At 60.7% G+C, this 18004-nt stretch overlaps 1 protein-coding gene across 1 annotated transcript; it reads right to left on the reverse strand.

The window, feature by feature from the left end:
- Positions 1–231: 231 nt before the first annotated feature.
- On the reverse strand, positions 232–16284 carry LOC104831186 (unconventional myosin-Vb-like). Its single transcript, XM_010566584.1, has 38 exons — positions 16258–16284; positions 13494–13604; positions 12881–13043; positions 12629–12773; positions 12362–12518; positions 12020–12160; positions 11706–11787; positions 11398–11505; positions 11046–11158; positions 10667–10932; positions 10417–10498; positions 9976–10116; positions 9772–9894; positions 9282–9365; positions 8953–8955; positions 8538–8687; positions 8289–8386; positions 8043–8129; positions 7847–7958; positions 7423–7634; positions 7086–7242; positions 6754–6993; positions 5765–5974; positions 5502–5595; positions 5215–5360; positions 4859–4972; positions 4434–4667; positions 4255–4352; positions 3430–3616; positions 3129–3228; positions 2795–2950; positions 2472–2623; positions 2060–2149; positions 1699–1849; positions 985–1255; positions 729–903; positions 489–569; positions 232–390 (listed from the first exon to the last, which is right to left on the reverse strand). Exons 1-38 carry the CDS (start codon positions 16282–16284, stop codon positions 232–234), a joined length of 5220 nt encoding a protein of 1739 aa, XP_010564886.1.
- Positions 16285–18004: the final 1720 nt, after the last annotated feature.

The raw sequence follows: 18004 nt of genomic DNA on the forward strand, positions 1-18004 counted from the left end.
TTTTATTAACTCCAAAGGATTAAAAAGTGACCAAAAGCCCCAGCACAGGACTGCCGTGGGCCCTGGCTGTGCCACAAACAAGGCACCTGAGTTTCAATAAATAAACAACTTCCCAGAAGAACGGTACACATAAAAGTGCTGTCCCCCCAGCCTTCATGGCCTTCCCACACCTCAGGGGCTTCAGACACCCCTTGACAGGGCACTGGCAGTGACCCAGGGCCAGACCTGGGCTCAGAGACGGATAAGGAAGGCCAGGTTGAGGGCATCAGGGATGCGGAGCTCATCCAGGTGCAGGGGGGAGGTGGTGAAGGGCAGGTGCACAGGGAAGAGGTGGCTGGTATCCACCAGGAGCTGGCTGGGTCCCCCTCCATACTGGTCCTGCAGCTTTTTCTGTGGGGACACAGTGCTCACATCCAGGGCTGCCCCAGTGAGGGGGGCCATGTGGGACAGCCCCCCCCCCCCAGCACTGGACGCCAAGTCCCACTTACCTCCACGCTGCTGATAAAGCTGGGGCTGATGCGCTCCTCCAGCCCGACAGCTGGGGTGTAAGCCCGGAGGATCTTCACAACCTGGAGACAAAGGCAGAGACCATGAACAGGGAAGGGCTGGACACATCCAGACGCTCCTGGATATGGCATGGCCCCCACCCCAGTACATCCCTGGTGCACCCAGGGAGGCCAAGGAGTCCCAGGATGAGTGCCCAGCAGGCAGCGAGCCCCAGCCAGTACCTGCTGGGTCGACAGCACCGTGCACAGGCTGCAAAGAGCTCCAGCATCCTCCTCTGTCACCTTCTTCACCTGCAGCAGCTGGGCAGCTTGGACCAGGGGCTCCAACACCTCACAGGCCCCGCTCTGCTGCAGCCCCTCTGCCCGCAGCCACTGCTCCAACTGGCTGATGTTGTACCTGCCGGGGAGACCAGGTCAGGGTGAGGCAGGGGCCACGTCCCAGCTCCCCCAGCTACACCTGTCCCGGACAGGGACTGACCTGAGCTGGATGCCACAGCTCCAGGAGCACGTGTCCTTTCTCAGCAGCAGGTAGTTGAGGGTGGTGCCACTGATGAGGAAGAAGAGCTGGCGCAGAACCTGGTGCCCTACACTGGGGGCCAGCCCATGGCGGTCCAGCGCTGCATGGAAGGAGCCCAGCTGCTGCAGCAGCTCAGGCAGGGTGTGGGCAGGGGCTGCCGAGGACCGGCGGTGGCCAGGAGGGCAGGAGGAGGACAAGCCCTGAATGGGCTCACTCTCCAGCATGGCAGCAACTAAAGGGTAGAAAAGGCTCATCATAACGAGGCAGAGACCCTGCGTTGTGCCTCAAGTGGCCAGTACACTGCTCCTTGGCTCTGTGTCCCAGTTGGGGATGCAGGGGTCAATGACACCTCCAGGATAGCTGGTCTAGGCTAGCCCAGGTGCTGGTCCTGCTCCACAAGACTGCAAAGTGGGGCATGGGGGAAATAGAGCTCCCCAGAGATGCAGCCCAAGGTCCCTGGGGTGCTGAACCCACTTGAGCTCCCCAGCCACCTCCTCCAAGCCAGCATGCTTAAGGAGCAATTGGTCCCTCATAAAAGGGGGCCCCCAATTCAGAGCCTATCTTCCCCCTCTGGGTACAACCTCTGTAACAGAGCAGGTAGTTCACACAGCTGAGCACAGCACTCCCTCCCTGAACCAGTATCCCACGAGTGAGCCCCCCAAGCCCAGGCCATACCAATCATGGGTTTGAGGCGCTTCTCAGCAGTGCGGATGAGCTGCTGGTAGAGCTGGACAGCCAGGGCACCCAGGCTGCAGCAGGAGCTCTGAGGGTCCACGTTCTGCAGGCGATGCTCATTCTGCCGCACCGTATTCCCCTGCCAGTAGGTCTGTGGGCACAGGCTGCGTCAGAGCCAGCAGTACCAGGGGACACAGTTACAGGGTCCCCAAGCAAGCATGAAGCAGTGTCAGCCCAGCACATCCCTGCCTACCTGAGTTGGGGGCAAAGAGGATGCAGCCCCAGGTGGGGACAAACCCCGTCCCCGCTAAGCTCCCACCCTTCCCCAGGAGGTGTCAGACCCCCTCCAGCCCAGCCCTACCTCATCCTGGCTATACTGGCGCAGGCAGTTCAGGAGCCGGCAGGTGTTGGCGAGCCAGAGTGCCACCACGTCAAAGTCATCACTGTGCTTCTGCAGGAGGGAAACCGAGAGCACCGGGGTCAGCAGGGCTCTAGCAGTGACAGCAGCAAGCCCTCATGCCCCATAGTACCTCCGTAAGCCACGTGGCTAGCTGCAGCCTGTGAGGGCTTGTGGGGGCACAGAGACGTCGGATCCTCTCACAGGAGCCGTGCAGCACCCAGGGGCACCCCTCACCCCAAGAGATGCTCAGGCTGGATGCTGCAGTCAGGCACACACTGTGCCCTGGGGGCCAGGCTGCTGCCCCAGGGCCACCCCCAGCTTAGCCACTGAAGCTTTTGCTCCTCAGCCCAACCCACGCCTCCAAGTCCAGCACCTTCATGACCCTTTTAATGGCATTGATGGCCGCATCCAGGAGCGAGCGGGCCCGTGGCTCATCACAGCAGTGGTCCGCGTGTCGGAAGCACAGGAAGAGGATGTAGGCTGGCAGGTCTGGGAGAGCTCCGGGGCTGCTCTGCGGTTTGTAGTCTGCAGGGGAAAGCAGGACAGTTGGGATCCAGGCAGCTATGGAAAGCTGGTCCTGAGCCAGGCAGGATGCTGCCCCAGCAACAGTGAAAGGATGAGCTTACACAGAGGTTGGCAAGAAATCCTAGCAGGGACCAAACTGGAGTAAGGAGTTCCCATCTCTCCAAATCCTACCTGTAATGACAGCCTTGATAATGCGCCCTTCATCCTCCATCCTCCATGCTAGCATGGCCTGGGACAGCCCAGCCAGGGACGGGATCACGGGGGACTGGGACACGACCACAGCAGGCGCTGCCAACTTCTGCACTGGCCCAGTAGCTTCTCTCTTCACTGGGGGAGAGGAACACAGGTCACATCCTGCTGTGTCCTGGGCTGTGGGACCCACATCAGGTCCCCCCAGCTCAGTCCAAGCAGATGGCCCCCAGCATCTCTGTTCAGGGGGGACTCCGCTCCCCACATTGAGGCTAGTGACCCTCCAGCTAGCCCCATGCCTGCCTCCTGTGCAGGCACTTGCCTGTGAACTCCTGGATCTGCTTCGCATAGGCTCTCAGCTGCTTCTGGAGCTTCAGTGTAGTCCTCTCCTGCTTTTCCAGCTTCTGGGCCAGCTCCTGGGCAGGGACAGCCCCAGTAGGGCTCAGCCAGCCTCTCTCAGCTGGACACCCCCACCAGCACCCAGCGAGTGGAGCAGAGCTGGGGGGATGCAGCAGGGGCCCCCGCATTGCTCCCAAAGGGGCTGCTGCAGCTCACCACAGGGCAAAGGGATGGAAGCCAGCCCCAAGCCCAGTCCTGCCCACCCACTCCCACCTTACCCAGTTCTCCTCCTTGAGCTGCAGGACATGGTGCTGCAGCCCCTCCTGCCCCTGGTGCCGCTGCAGGTCCTGGATGAGGGCTGCCTGCTGCTGGCTCAGCTGCTTGAGTGAGCAGATATCGAGGTGCAGCCCTTCTACCTCCTCCTCGTGCTGCTGCTTCTCCTCCCGCAGCTGACTCGCCAGCAGCCTGCACACATGCATTCAGGGAAACTGAGGCACCAACCCCTTTCAGCTCCCACACCCCATCTCTTGAGGAGGCTGCTGAGGAGGTATTTCTCCCCTGAAGCCTAAGAGCTGGTCCGGGGCACCCTGGGGGCAGCACAGACCCAGTTGTGCTAATAGAGCATCTCCCATCTGGCTGCACTGAGCCTTGACCACACATGGCACAGTCCAGGAACAGGCTGCACCAGTCCTGCCCTCTTAGGAGGCTCCTGTTGAGCCCAGGGCATCCAGTCTGCTCATGCAGTGGGTTTGCTTGTGCTCAGATCAAGTTGGGGATGGTTCAGCCCTTCAGGAAAACACAGCTGGGTACACTGGAGAGAAGGGAAGGAGAGCCAGGGCTACCCCACACCCAGTTGGGCAGCAAGAGGCAGGCTGCCCTTGCTTTCCCTGTCCCACTGGAGCTACGGTGCCCATAGCATGTGAGGGGATGGCTGGTTCAAAAAAGGATTTGCAGCTGCCCAGCACCCCAGAGGCCAGGCAGCTGCAACCCAAGCCACAGCTGGCTCAAATACCAGGGAAAGCCTCACCAGCAGCATGGATCCAACAGTCCATTGTGGGGAAACCAGCCTCAGCTGGGGACCATCTCCCTGGGACCACACTCACCTGTTGGCAACCTGCACCGCATCATATGCATGCTTCAGGTCATCATCCACTACCACCTTCCCTGGGCTCCTGCCCAGCCCCAGCATCTCAGCTATGTTCTGCAGGTAGAGGAGAGCAGGGTGAGGCCAGCCCTGCTAGCCTAGATCTGGGCTGCTTACAGCAGTGGAGCAAGGGCTTACCCTGCGCTTGAAGAAATCCAAGGGTTTCCTCTCCTCCAGCTCCACAGGGGCCTTGGACCTCCTCAGCTCCTCCCGGGTCCGGGCCAGCTCCTCATTAACAGCATTGAACTGCCCCAGGAGGAGCAGATATGCCTTCTCAAAGGGATCCTGGCCCACACTGCTCTTCAGCGGTGCCTCACCACTGGGCTGTGGCTGCAGCCCCTCTGGCACCGGCTGCCAGCCTTCCTCCAGCCCCTGGGTGCGGAGACAGGGTTTGGCACAGAAGACAGCGCTGGGCACCAGCACCAGAACACCCACAGACACCCCTTCCCGATGGGACCAGGTACCAGCCAGGAGCCCCAGGGCACAGCTGTCCCCATAGCCAGGGGAAGGGACAGTCCACTTGTCACCCCCACCACACTGTCCCCACCAGTGTCACCACTAGCCTCAGCCTGCTGGTCGGAGCCGTCTCGTGAGGGAGCTGTAGACATGGAGGACAAGTAGCTGCTCTCGGAGCCCAAGAAGCTCTCTGACGAAAGGGACCGTCTCAAGGTGCTTTGCTGAGAGGTGAGAGAAGGACAAGGTTGTTCCCCCGCACCCCAAGCACCTGCTGGTTCATCAGCTAGGGCAGAGCAGCGGTAGCCTCAGGAGGATACCTTGGCTTGGAGATCCCCAGCACATGAGCTGGGGAGCCCACTTCTCCCAGAGAGGGTGCCCTGGACCAGCCAGCACTGCTTACTCCCCATAAGGAGCCGACAGAGGGGTTGCCCTGAGCCTCCCTGCATCCCTGCCAGCCCCTCACCCTGTAGAAGGCCACTTCATCCCGCAGGTTCTCGTAGCCCTGCTCCAGGCGGGCATACTCCTGCACCAGGCTCTGGTAGCGTGCCCGCTCCTCCTCCAGCTCCTGCAGCAGCCCCTGGCTCTCCCGTGCCGCACGCTGGTGCTGCTCTGTGGGGATGGACACAGCAGGGAATGGGGACAGGGAAAGTCAGGACCCCTCTGTGAGGGGACATTCAGGAACACACTGAGCCTAGATGACCAATCCATATCCAGGGGAATGGGATGAGGGGATCAGAAGACCCCTTTTACCTTCCAGATCCTGTGACTGCTCCAACATGCGCTGGATCAGGGCATCCCTCTCTTCCCCCAGCTGCAACTTCACGGCTTCCACCTCTGCCAAGCGCTGTGGGAAAGCAGAGGGGCAGGTACAGCCAGAGCCTTACCTGGGGCCAGTTCTGGCTGCCAGGTCTCCTCCAGGGACCACCCCACAGCAGGAAGCAAAGCACGCTGCCAGGTCCCCCGAGACACCCCTGGAGCCCCAGCAGAGCAAGAGCATCCCCAGACAGACAGACCTGCCTGAGCTCCTCAACCTCCTGGCCCAGGCAGCTCTTCACGCTGTGCTTCTCCAGCTCGGCCAGCCGTTCCTGCAGCTGCTGGACCTGGGCATCACGGGCAGCATCCTCTCTCAGCTGCTGCATCTCAGCCCGCAGGCGCTGCACCTCCTCGGCATGGGCAGCGTTCAGCCCCGAGAGCTGTTCCGCCAGCCGCTGCTTCTCCTGGGCCTTGGGTCAATGGGCAGAGCACGTCAGGCAGGTGGGCGGAAACAAGGGCATATCCCCACATCTCCCATCAGCGAGAGCCTATGCATACTCAGGCTGCACTTCTGCAATGAACCTCGATATCCCATTTCCCACCCATCTGCTTGGAGCCCTGAGCCTCTGGTATCACCTCAAAGAGAGCTCAGGCCTGGGACAGCAGCTCTCCATGACATGCCGTCCCACATGGAGCCATGCATAAGCTTTGCCATGGCTTTACAGCCCATTACCCACCTCCTGGCCAGCCCCAGCAGCAGGATTCTCCAGCCCTGCTTCCCCCAACCACCAAAAACAGGATCACACCCCAGGAGCCCTCCCTCCCGCTCCACAGACACCCCAGAAAGAGTGGTGACAGCTGAAGCAGAGACACTCACCCAGATGGCAACAGCAGATGCTGCCGGCAGGAACGGATGGGAGAACATGGTATGCCGGAACAGTTCCCAGCACACGACACCGTGCTGCAGGGCTGCACCCAACCAAGCACCCAGGAAGGTGCACAGCCCATCCCCAGGGCCACCACCCCCTGTCCATCAGGAGCATTGAAAGCCCAGGAATGAAACCCAGATGCACAACTCCTGCCTGGGGATACATGTCAGGCAGGGTCAGCTCCCACCCCAGGGCCAGGAGAGGACTGAAGACAAGGGCAGGCATGGTTTCAGCTGCACAGGGACTGATAAGAAGTGGTCAGCAAAAAGCAGTTGCCCCCCCACCCTGGGACCCACAAAGCACTGAAAACCAGCACCCACCTGCTCATCCAGCCTGCACTGCAGCTGTATCACCTTGATCTCCATGCCCTTGTGCAGCTGCTTGTAGTGCTCGACCGAGCGTGCCTTGATACGCAGCCACCGCAGCTCCCGGCGTGCCTGCACCCGGCGGTAGCAGCACTGCAGGTAGATGACAGTCCTACGCAGGCGGGTGTAGTGGGTCCGGGCCAGCCAGCCCCTGACAGCAGCCTGTATCACCACAGCTTTCTGGTGCCACACCATCTGTGGAGGGAGAGATGGGGCAGTGGCACCGCCAGCAGGACAGGTCCCCCCCAGGTGGGATCAGGGCCCCCATTGCCCTGCCAGGCTCCTACCTGTTGGTAAAGACGCCGGGCAAACATGCCCCGGGCAAAGGCTTGGATGGTGATGACAGCCCGGCGCACGCGTAGGTAGGAGCGCCGGGCCAGAACCATCCTCAGGGTCTTCTGCAGCGTCACGGCAGCCCTGGTCCTTCGCAGCATCCTGGTGAACCTGCAGGGAGGGCATAGAGCTGGGCAGGGGGTGGCAGAGCCTGCAGCCCAGTCCATACCACAGGGCCACCCAGGTCAAAGCCCAGCCCAGAGCCAGTACAACTGCTAGGTCACACCAAGACTGAGATCTGTCTCAGCTCATTGCAGTTCCCCCCCCCACCCAGCCCCAGACTCCACTCACCTCCGGGCCAACATGCCCCGCGCATGGCGCTGCAGGCAGACTGCTGCGACACGTGCCCGTTGAAAGCGCATCCGTGCCAGCCAGCCCCGCAGGTGCCTCTGCAGCAGGACACAGGCTGACCTCAGCCGACGGTACCGCAGCTCTTCCAGGTAAGCCACTTGGCCAGCCCGGAAAAACACCTTGCTCTTCCCACACTGGTACTTGCTGGGGTCCTGCATGCAAGGCTGGAGTCAGTCCCAGGGACAACGCGTACCCCAACCAGGCTCCCCAAGCTCCTCATGCCACTGATCTCTCCATCCAACCTCCCTGGCTCCCAGCTCACCCATTTCTGTACCCCACTGGGCACCCACCCATGGGGAGAAGCATCTGCAAGGAATATGCTGGTACCACAGCTGCACCCCCCCCCCCCAAGCAGGACCCTTACTTGAAGCAGTCTCTCAAGGGCAAGGCTGCAGATCTGCTTCTCATCAGTGTCCATCAGCTCCTCTCTGCTCACCAGAGCCCTGTACCTCTCTAAGAACTCCTGATACGTCCACCTGTGGAGGACAGAGGGGGGTCAGAGGTGCTGTGGCTGGAGAGGGGGAGAAGCACCCAGGGGACTGCTGAAGCAGGGAGGGTACCTGGAGGGGTAGCCTGAGGCACTGATCCGGATGGTCTCCAGGACCCCACAGGCTCGTAGCTGCTCCACTGCTCGCCTAGAGTCAAACCTGGGGCAAAGAGGGGCTTCTCTAGGATGTGTCCCAGTCAGCTTGGCACACTCCAAGCTATGCAGGGCCAGAGCAACAGGGACACAGATTGGAGGGACAGCAGTGCCCCACAGTGGCCCCAGCCCCAGCCCCTCCAGCCTCCCTGGCCAAGGCACTCACACAAAGGGCTGCTTGCCATCGTTGGGTTTGATGCAGCGGATGTAGTGCGGTGTGGTGCTGCCCAGCATCTCCATCAGCCGTTTCAGGGAGGCTTTGAACTGCAGAGGACACAGCAAGCATTGTCAGGGCAAGCAGAAACATCCTGGGGCTTGTGGGGTTCCCCAGGCCAGGACACACACAGGTCCTCCTTGGGGCTGCCCTAGCACCGGTTGTCTGGGGCCAGCACACATTTCCCCCCCCACCCCATACCTGGCTGGAGATGGACTTCTTGCTCTTTTGGCTGTTGGGCAACGATCTGCGGCTAGGGCGACCAGCCATCCTGGGCCCACTGGACCTGCGGGACTGCAGGGATGTGGGGCCATCCCCTTCCTCCAGGAAGAGCTCAGCAAGCAGGGCAGACTGCACAGAGCAGAGCTGTGAGAGCCAGGCAGACCTTGCAGCAAGCATCACCCCATACCCAGAGAGCCATCACCACCAGGAGACAGAGCCCAGGAGACCACAGGCTCCACAGAGGCCAGCCCAGTGCACAGTCCTCTGCCCTGCTACAGCCCAGATGTGCCAGATCCAGCTGTGCCCCTGCCCACTGCTTCCCCCAGGAAAAACTAAGTGCAAGCCACAGGCACCTTCCTAGGTGTGTTCAAGAGCCCTCCAAGTTGTCCCTTACCTTCTGCCGGGGCCAAGCAGGGTAGAAAGGAGAAGGGATGGTGTTACAGACCTGGAAGCAGCAGGACCCTCCAGCCCTCTCAGCAGGGACATGGCTATGGTGTCCCCCAAGATGGGGAGTCCCAAGGCAGGGGAACAGGGTGGGCAGCACCCACATCTCAGGGCACCCTGACCATGACCAGCATGACCAGCTGTGCCAGCAAACAGACAGGGATTTGTTCTGCACAGCTTATGCCTCCTATACCATCAGTCCTTCCCAGCCCCAGGCTCCCAAGGCCACAAGCCAGCCAGGCTCTGCCCTACACAGCCCCTACTCAGGGTGGCTCTCACCTTGCTGGCTCGCAGCAGCCCCACCAGCTCCTCGGGCACAGCGTCCCTGTTCTTCTCCACAAACCCATCACACTGGTATTCCACCTGGCAGGAGACAAGGCAAGCACAAACATTAGCCTGCAGCTTCTCAGACCAGTGCAGGGCCCTGCTTGGACACACTCCAAGGCTTTTGGAAGAAGTCCTTGCAGGAGTCAGAGCTGGTGGTGGCCACACTGCCTGGCTCCTGCCCTGCTGCAAGGTTACCGATGAGAACCATCACAGCCAGAGTTTCCATATTTTTTACCCTCAGTTAAAGAGTTGCAGCCCAGCGCTTAGCAGCAGCGGAGCCAGCAGGATCCATTTCCCAACCTAGGAGGGTGCAGACAGCTGCCACAGCACTCAGGACCACTAGCCACCACCAGCTCTAGACAGGGCAGGCTGCGTGCCCATTAGTGCAGAGCCACCCCCAAGCCCTCCCCACCCAGGGCTGCACTGCCACAGCTTTCCCTACCTTGCCAGCAAAGTGGCAGACAACGAAAGCATCCGTGGGCCTCTTGGGCTTCTGGAAGTGGGAGCTGCTGAGATGGGTCTGATAAAGCTTCTGGGCCCAGCTCCCATCACTGCCTTGGGGCATCTGAAAGGCAAAGGGGTCAGAAGGGGCAGCAGGGGGGCTCTGGGTAGCCACAGCAGCCTGCTCCTGGCATCCCTCACCCACCTTGCACTCCTCATTCAGCAGGTCCAGGATGCCAAGCCGGCCTTCGATGAGCTCAATGCATGGCTGGTTGTCACAGAAGTCAACGAAGACCCAAGGGATCTCCTCAGCCACATACTCCTCCTGCTCCAGCTTGAAGACATGCTGGAGGGCAGGGAGAACAGAGCAGGACTGAGCCAGGAGGGGACAAAGGTGACCAGCCACCAGGCAGCAGCTTGGTTTCCATAAGACAGCTGAGCAGCCCTTCTCCTGGAGCAGGAGCACTTTGGGAGAAAGGAAGGGACCATGCCCAGCTCCAGCAGCCTCCCAGAGGTCCACATTTGGGGAGACTGAGGCACCAGCCAGATTCAAGGCAGACAGCACCAAAAGCAACAACACAGCAGGGCTGTGCAGGGCCCACCCTCGCTGACTCCCAGCAAGGACACACATCTGGGTGATACCCACCAGGTTGAAGAGCTGCTGCAGCTTCTCATTGGCATAGTTGATGCAGAACTGCTCAAAGCTGTTGAGCTCAAACATCTCAAACCTGCAGGAAGCAGAGACCTGCTTGAGGCAGCTGCCAGGCAGAGCCAACCCAGCCAGACACAGGTACTGCCCCATGTCCCAGCTGGTGGCTGCAGACCTGCAGCCACAGCTAATGCAGGAGCAGGACCATGGTCTTCCAGGCAGCCCAGGAGAGGGGACCTGCTCTTACCCATAGATGTCCAGGATGCCAATGGAGGTACGGTGGCCCTCCGGTGACCGCAGGGCACGGTTGACCCTGCTCACCATCCACCTGAAGACCTGCCCATACATATGCTTGGCCAGGGCATCCCGGGAGTCGAGCGCCTGCTGCCTGGAGAGGGGCTTCAGGTAGGTCTCACCAGCAGTGACCAGCTTGCGGTGGCAGAGCCAGCGCATCACCTGCGATGCCTCCACGCCCAGCAGTGTGCAGAACAGCCCTAGGGCCTTATCAGCAGGCTGCAAAGAGACAGAACCTGTCACCGCAGTGTTGCCGAGATGTGGCTCCTGCAGCCAGCACAGCTCAGGGGCCAGTTTGGGATGCAGGGTACAGGCAGCAAGCTCTCACCCACCTCCACGAAGCAGCCATCTCCACGGCGGTCCCTCCCTCTGACCACAATGTTGCCTAGGTGCAGGATGGCAGCCAGGATGCTGAATAGCTCCAGCTGGTTGGCCTCAGGGACACCTGCGGGCACAGCACAGGCATGAGGGACTCCCCAGGCTCCCCCCACCCCATGCTGGTCTGACCCCCCCCTGCATCACACAAACCGGAGGGATGGGAACGGCCAGTAGATAGCCAGGCTCCCCAGCACTGGGATGTCTGGCACCAGCACTCCTACACCAGCACTGGTGTGAGGGCAGTGGGACAACCAGCCCTGGGGACCAGCCCTGCCTGCCCCCTCCCCACTCATGCCCAGCCAGTACCCAGGAGCGAGAAGGCATGCCGCGTGCTGTCCAAGTCAGCCACGTCGTTGGTGTTCTGGGCAGCAGTGCACTGGCCCTGGGAGGTGTAGTGGAAGGACTCTGCCCCACCTGTGGACGAGATGTGTCAGGCTGTGAACCAGCACAACCTGCCCCACAGGGCTCCCAACCACCCTTATCCCACCCCGGGGGGCCCATCAGCCACAGATTCTTCTCCAGCATCCAGCTGGGGAGGGCAGGAAGGCCTGGCACTGCCCAGCATGGGACAGGCTGGCAACGAGCTGTGCCACAGGGCTCCTGGGGGCACTCACGGAGACCCAGGCCCTGGAGCTCAGGCAGGGTGGCCGAGGCACAGAGCTGGTAGAAGATGTGGTAGTTCCTCTCTGCTTTCGCCTGTAGATGAGCAAGAAAAATCACTGAGAAGCCAGGTCATCTTGGGTCACCCTGCTCCCCTGTAGCAGTGCTGCAGCCCCAGATTTGGGGACAAGGGACACCTTCCCCTCTCCCAGCTCGACTCAGCAGCACTGGGGTTGCTTCCCTGGGGGATACCCAAGAGGAGCACCCTCCCGCTCTGAGGATTGGGGCTCCCGCCCAGCCCTGTCCCCATGCCACCCCAGAGACCCACATGGAAGGTGACACGGGACTTCTCCAGCAGGTAGGTTTTGATGGTGGCCCCTGTGACACGTGCTTGGCTGAAGCCGATTTCAATGTACTTCCCAAAGCGACTACTGTTGTCGTTCCTGGTTGTCCTTGCATTCCCAAAGGCCTGGAGAAAAAGGAAGGCAGGAGGTTTAACTGGCCCCAGATCCCCAGGTGCTCTGGAGAAGTTCAGTCTCTGCCACCAATTTTACAGGGGTGGACAGACACAGCAACACATCAGGGATACAGGCCATGAGGAGCACAGGCAGAACCTGCAGGGACACCCCAGCTCTCCTCATGCAGAGCCTGGGGACCCAGGGGGACCCACCTCCATGATGGGACTGGAGGCCAGCACCTTCTCCTCCATGCTGGAGTCACACAGGCAGCCCCCAACAGTGGTGAAGTATCTCATGGCATACTTGGCTGATGCAGTCTTCCCTGCACCTGACTCACCGCTGATGATGAGGGACTGGTTCTTCCCAAACCTGCCAGACAGGGACGTGAGCTGGGGACGTGCCAACAGGACCGGTCTCCACAGACAGACCAGAGTCATGTCCCCACTGCAACCCCAGGGCTGCTCCCACATGACACTCACCTCACCATCTGCTTGTATGCCTCCTCTGCCAAAGCAAAGATGTGGGGATCCATGTCCCCAATTTCGTGGCCGCTGTAGGCATAAATCACCTCCTCCTCATAGATGGGCAACGGCTTGTAGGGGTTGATAGCGACGAGGATGACACCTGGAGGAAGAGTGCTGTGCAAAGGGCAGGAGCGGGGGGGGACCTGTCCCAGGGAGCCGCAGGGAAAGGGCATAGGATGGGGAGCAGAGGGGGTGCACGGAGCTCACCGCAGTAGGTGTAGATGGCATTAGCTTCCAGAAAGCGCCGGCGGAGCGAGTGCAGCACAGCTGGCTCATGCAGGTAGCTCAGGGCCACCAGGTCATCAGCGCCTGAGAGGCAGTCGGGGTTGCAGAGAGGTGGCAGCTGGGACTCGATGGGGTAGGCCAGTGCCTGCAGGGATGGAGACAGAGCAGGACAAGTGCTGAGTGGGGTCAGCCAGCCCTGCAAAGCCAGGGTGGGTCTGTGGGAAGCGGCACAGCAGGAGGGATGCTGTCTGCAGGTTGTGCTTGGGCTGTTAGTCACCAGGAATCACAGCCCAGCCAGCACGGTGAGCTGAGCTAGAGGCCTTTTGGGAAGTCAGGCAGGAGCAGGCAGTGAGGACCAGCTCACTGGGCAGTCAGGGGACACAGGACATGGTGTGCCAGACACAGCCAAAGACATCTGGGCTCCTGCTCAGACATCAGATGGGACACATCCAGGCAGTGTTTGAGCCTCTCTGCACCCTGCTGAGGAGCCCAGGCTGGTTTGGGGGTACAGAGGTGAACTATCTCCCATCTGAGGATGCCCAACCATGTGGCAAGCACAGGAGGGACCTGCTGGGCTGCACAGCTCCAGCCTTACCGAGCCGTCTTCCAGGCAGAGATAGAGAATGGCATCTCCTTCCTTGTAGCCTCTGGTTACTTCTGCCACCCTCCAGACTTCGACACAGTCAGGGATCCACACCCGGGCACCCTGCAGGGACACAGGAGGGAGGGGATCCCTGCAGAAAGCCACAGCCAAGAGACAGGGAAAGCATTTGGCCACCAGCCTCCCCATGGTTCTCACTTAGGACAGTCAACCCAATGCTCAGCATCACCGTAGTGGGGTGAACCATGGGACCCAGCACCCTGCTAGGTGCCCCACGGCCCCTTGGCTCCTGCAGGCAGGGGTCCTTACCCAGCTGCTCTCCAGATGTGCAGGAAGGTGCCTTTGCTGGAACCCCACTTCTCTCCAGCTCTGCTGCCCACCCCAGGAAGGTCAGCACCTCTCCTGCCCTTGGTACAGGGGGCTGCCTCTGCCTCACCCCAAGGATGTGATCACTCCTGCTGCTGCAGGGAAGGTTTCTGGAAACACAGAAGATGCCGAGCACAGGCATTTCTGAACACCCAGTGTGCTGGAGATGCAGCCGCATGGTTTGGCTGGGCAGAGATAGCAGGCTTGAAAGCAGATATTTGTAGTACAGATCCCTTGCTAACTACTGAGTGGATCCAGACACCGTCACCAGCTCTGCAGACCCAGCTACAAGCCAGAGCATAAGGACAGTGGTAAGGAAAAAAAAAATAAGAAAAATCAACCCATACTCTTTTCGCCCCCCCAAATTTGCAGCCCCCTGGGGCCAGCCACAGTGGGCAGCCTTGTGTGAGGGACCAGCTGGCACCCCTGGGACCAGTGCTCCCTGCCTGCTACAGGCAGCAGCCTCAGTTTCCCCTCTGCAGACAGCAGGTGCTGATGAAGTGGGAGTTCTGCAGCATGGTGAGCCCTGACTTCCCTCTGCACCCAGACCTGAGCATTAACACCTCCCTCACACCTGGAAAAAGCCACTTTGGAGCCACCCCTCAGGGAATAGGGGATCCCACACTCAGCATGAGCAAAGCGGTGCAACGCCACAGGGGTAGAGAGGTAAAAACTAAGCCAAAAAAAACTCAAAAACCTGCTGCAGGAAACCCATCAAGTGGCAAGAAGTTGAATACCCAACCCCAAACTGGCATGGGGTGACCTGTGCTCCCAGGCCAGGGAGCCACAGCTCCTGCTGTCCCCGCAGCCCTGCTCTGAGCTGTCAGGCACCTTCCCAGCACCTTCTGCTGGACTGGGAAACAGGGACTGCTTCCAGGGGGTCAGGACCTCCTGCTGCTCTGAGCAGGCAGAGATGAGGCCGTGCTGCAAGCTTAAAAAGGTGGGGAAGGGGAAGGAATCTCACAGTTGCAGCTTTGCTCTCAGGCTGAGATGGGAGCATGGATCTCTTTCCACCAACTCTGGGAGCTACTGAGCACTAGACAGGGCTCTAACATATCACACTCCTACCCCAGTAGGCTGGGGCCAGCCTCTTGCTACAAACCAGGGCCTGAAAAACCATCCTGGTTTCGCTGATTTTGCAAATCCAGGGAACTTGGCTCACAGCAAACGTTTCCAGGTCTGCAGCGTGCAAAGCACATGTGTTAATGCATCATTAAAGTTGATCAAACAAGCACTGAACAGGCTGGAAGTCTGGGAAGGGGGAAGGAAGGGGCTGAACTTTGGGTTCACATCCAAGGAGACATCAGAAGATTGAATGTCTGAATTTGCAGCTGACAAAGAGACTCAGCAGAGGAGCGGTAACAAGAAGCCATTATCATTTATGAGCAATAGCCACTGGGGGGAGCGAAAATCGCACTATGTACAGCTTCCCGGCAAGGCACTAACGGATTTTAGTCTGAAATCGGAGCTGGACAAAAGAGCATCCCTTGCCAGCGCTCTCAGCTCGTCCCTCGGCCGCTCCCCAAGGGAACACCAGGGAGCTGGCACAAGGTGCGAGAGCTGGCAGTTAACCTCAGGGCTCCACAGACACTTGGCTAAGTGAGCCATGCAGCCACTTCGGTCCCAGCCTGGCCGGTGATTCGGGACAAGGCAACCCACAATGCCTTAAGCATAGAAACCCTCCTTGCTTTGCCCAGGTTAGCACCTCAATCACACCACAACAATGGATGCTGCGCTCTGACCTCTGCAGAAATACCAGTACCCTCCAGCCCCACAGACTAACGCACATCCAGGGAGAAAGGACCGTGTTTAGGGTCTGCCCTACAGCTGTAGTAATCATTTTGGATACGCAGCAGCAAAAGTGAGAAGCGAGAGCCCGCCCTGCTGCCTGCCCGCAGCAGAAGCATCCTCGACAGGCAGAGCTGCTCCAAGGCAGAGGGAGGAGGATGTGGGCCAGGATCCAGGGCATGAAAGCAGCCAGGCCAGTTGGGCAAGAAGCAGGACAGATGGGTGCCCAGGCAGCACCAACCCCTTCTCACCTGTGACAAGCACCACCACGAGGTGCTGCTTGCCAGGCCACGGGTCCCTGCGTGTCAGGGAGCCCTACGAACAGCCTACCTGGGGTGCAGCACCCACGGCAGCACCCACGGAGGGCAGGGACCCCACGGCTGGACCCACAGCTGATGCCCCCCCCCCCAAGCACCCTGCACCCCACAAGGTGCCACCGAGCCAGGCACCAGCAGGGAGGTCCCCCAAGCCACAGCACCTGCAGCCACCCGGGGTGCTGAGCCCCTGGGAGAGGGACAAAGACCCCCCCCCCCAGGTCTGCAACAAGCACCCCAGACCTGCAGGCAGCAGCACCCCAGGGTAGGACCCCCCCAGAACCTCTCACCTGCACATACAAGTCCCCCGCAGCCATGGCAGCCCCCTCACCACTGCCAGCACTCCCACCCCCCTCACCCGCAGCCTCTTTATGGCCACTAATTGCCGCTAATTGGAGCGGGATGGGGGTGGGGGGGGTGTTATATGTGCCCGCCCCAGTCTACCTCCCGTTCTGCCCCACAGCCCCTCTCCAGGCTCAGAGGAACACCTGGAGGGTGCTGGGACTGGTTTCCCCCCCCTGCTGCGACACCCCAAGATCCCTCCCAGCTCGGGCACCCCAAGTGCCCCCTGTGCAGGGCACCTCAAGACCCCTCCCATTTAGGACAACCTCAGAATCCCCATAAGGGCACCCCAAGACCCCACTTGGGACATCCTGAGAAGCCTTATGTGGGACCCCCCTGCCCACCCAGGACACCCCAAACTCCCCCCCTACCTGGGGCACCCCAAGAGCCCACCAAGGGCACCCAAAGACCCCTCCTATCTAGGACACCCCAAAACTGCCCTCATCCAGGGCACCCTGGGCTCTGATCTTGTGCACCCCAAGTCACCCATCCAGGGCACTCCACGCTCCCCTCGTTACAGAGAAACTCCGGTAACGATGAAAACCTGCGGCCACAGCACTGGCAGAGTACTGACAGCTGCCTGTGGGTCCCCACAGCCCACGGGTGCCACTGTCTGTGGGTGCCACCACTCCTGGGTGCCGCTGCCTGTGGGTCCCCGCTGCCTGTGGGTGCTGCTGCCTGCAGGTCCCTGCTGTCCCCGCACCCCTGCGGTGGCCCAGCCAGCCCCGCAGAGCCAGGACGAACGAAGCCTGGGCGACTGGCTACCACGCAGCGGTGGCTGATGGTGGGGACAGTGACAAGGGGATGCCCAAGCAGGGCGAGAGGTGGGTGACGGTGACCAGCACCGCCTTGCTGGGAGCAGGAGCACCCGTGGGGACAAGGCGGCCAGACCCACAGCAGGGTCACGCAGCACGGACAGGGACAAATCTACCTGTCGGGAGGAGGCAGATGTCCCCGTCGGTTTCCGCTCCCTCCCCGAGCACCCAAGCTGGCACCCGCTTTTTTCCCAGCTGGCTTTACCAAGCTAGCACAGCTCCGGGGATGCTAAAGCCATCCCAGAGGGTGCCAGCTCCGGTAACCCCGCGCACTCTAGCAGATTAGCCCAACGTGGCAAGTGGGGCGATGAAAATGTTGCCCCTCCCCCCCCCCCCCCCCTCAAAAAAGTGAGCACATTCTGCAACAGGGAACACACAAAGATATTTTCTGATGAAAAAAAAGTAATGAATCCCTTATTGCCCAAGGGCTGTCAGCGGCATTTGGCTCATTAACAAATCACGTAGGCGGGTTCGCGCCATGTGCAGCCTGTCGACACAGACTGGAACTCCATTAATAGCCGAGCTTTCAGCCAGGGAGAAAACAGACGCCCCGGCAGCCTTTCGGTAGTTACCGCTCCCCAAAGGGGTCGATGGCACTTTCCGACAGCTGCCTCGAAAACCCCAGCGCGGCCGGGGAGAGCTGCGGCAGCGGGGCGTGCAGCAGCCCCAGCACAGCCAGACACGGCGGCAAACCGTGCCGCGGCGACCCGATGCCGGACGATGGCACCCAGGGAAGCGGCGAGACCAGCGGGTGCTCGAGGGGTGCGTTTTCCCCATCGCCCCATCCCACGTTGCGCCCCGGCTGCCCCAGAGAGTCACGGCTCAGCCGCAGGGTTTGCAGGAGGGTCCGTGCCCCCGGCACACAGGAACCCGAGGGTAA

The sequence above is a fragment of the Haliaeetus leucocephalus genome, unplaced genomic scaffold, assembly GCF_000737465.1.
Source record: "Haliaeetus leucocephalus isolate CR32 unplaced genomic scaffold, Haliaeetus_leucocephalus-4.0 Scaffold215, whole genome shotgun sequence".
Lineage (NCBI taxonomy): Eukaryota > Metazoa > Chordata > Aves > Accipitriformes > Accipitridae > Haliaeetus > Haliaeetus leucocephalus.

Coding starts and splice junctions, on each gene's coding strand:
- LOC104831186 (XM_010566584.1), bottom strand. CDS start 16,284: ATGGCTGCGGGGGACTTGTATGTGCAG. Junction 11,788..12,019: donor AGTCCCGTGTCACCTTCCAT/GTGGGTCTCTGG, acceptor GCTCATCTACAG/GCGAAAGCAGAGAGGAACTA. Junction 8,387..8,537: donor AGAAGTCCATCTCCAGCCAG/GTATGGGGTGGG, acceptor TGTCCTCTGCAG/TTCAAAGCCTCCCTGAAACG.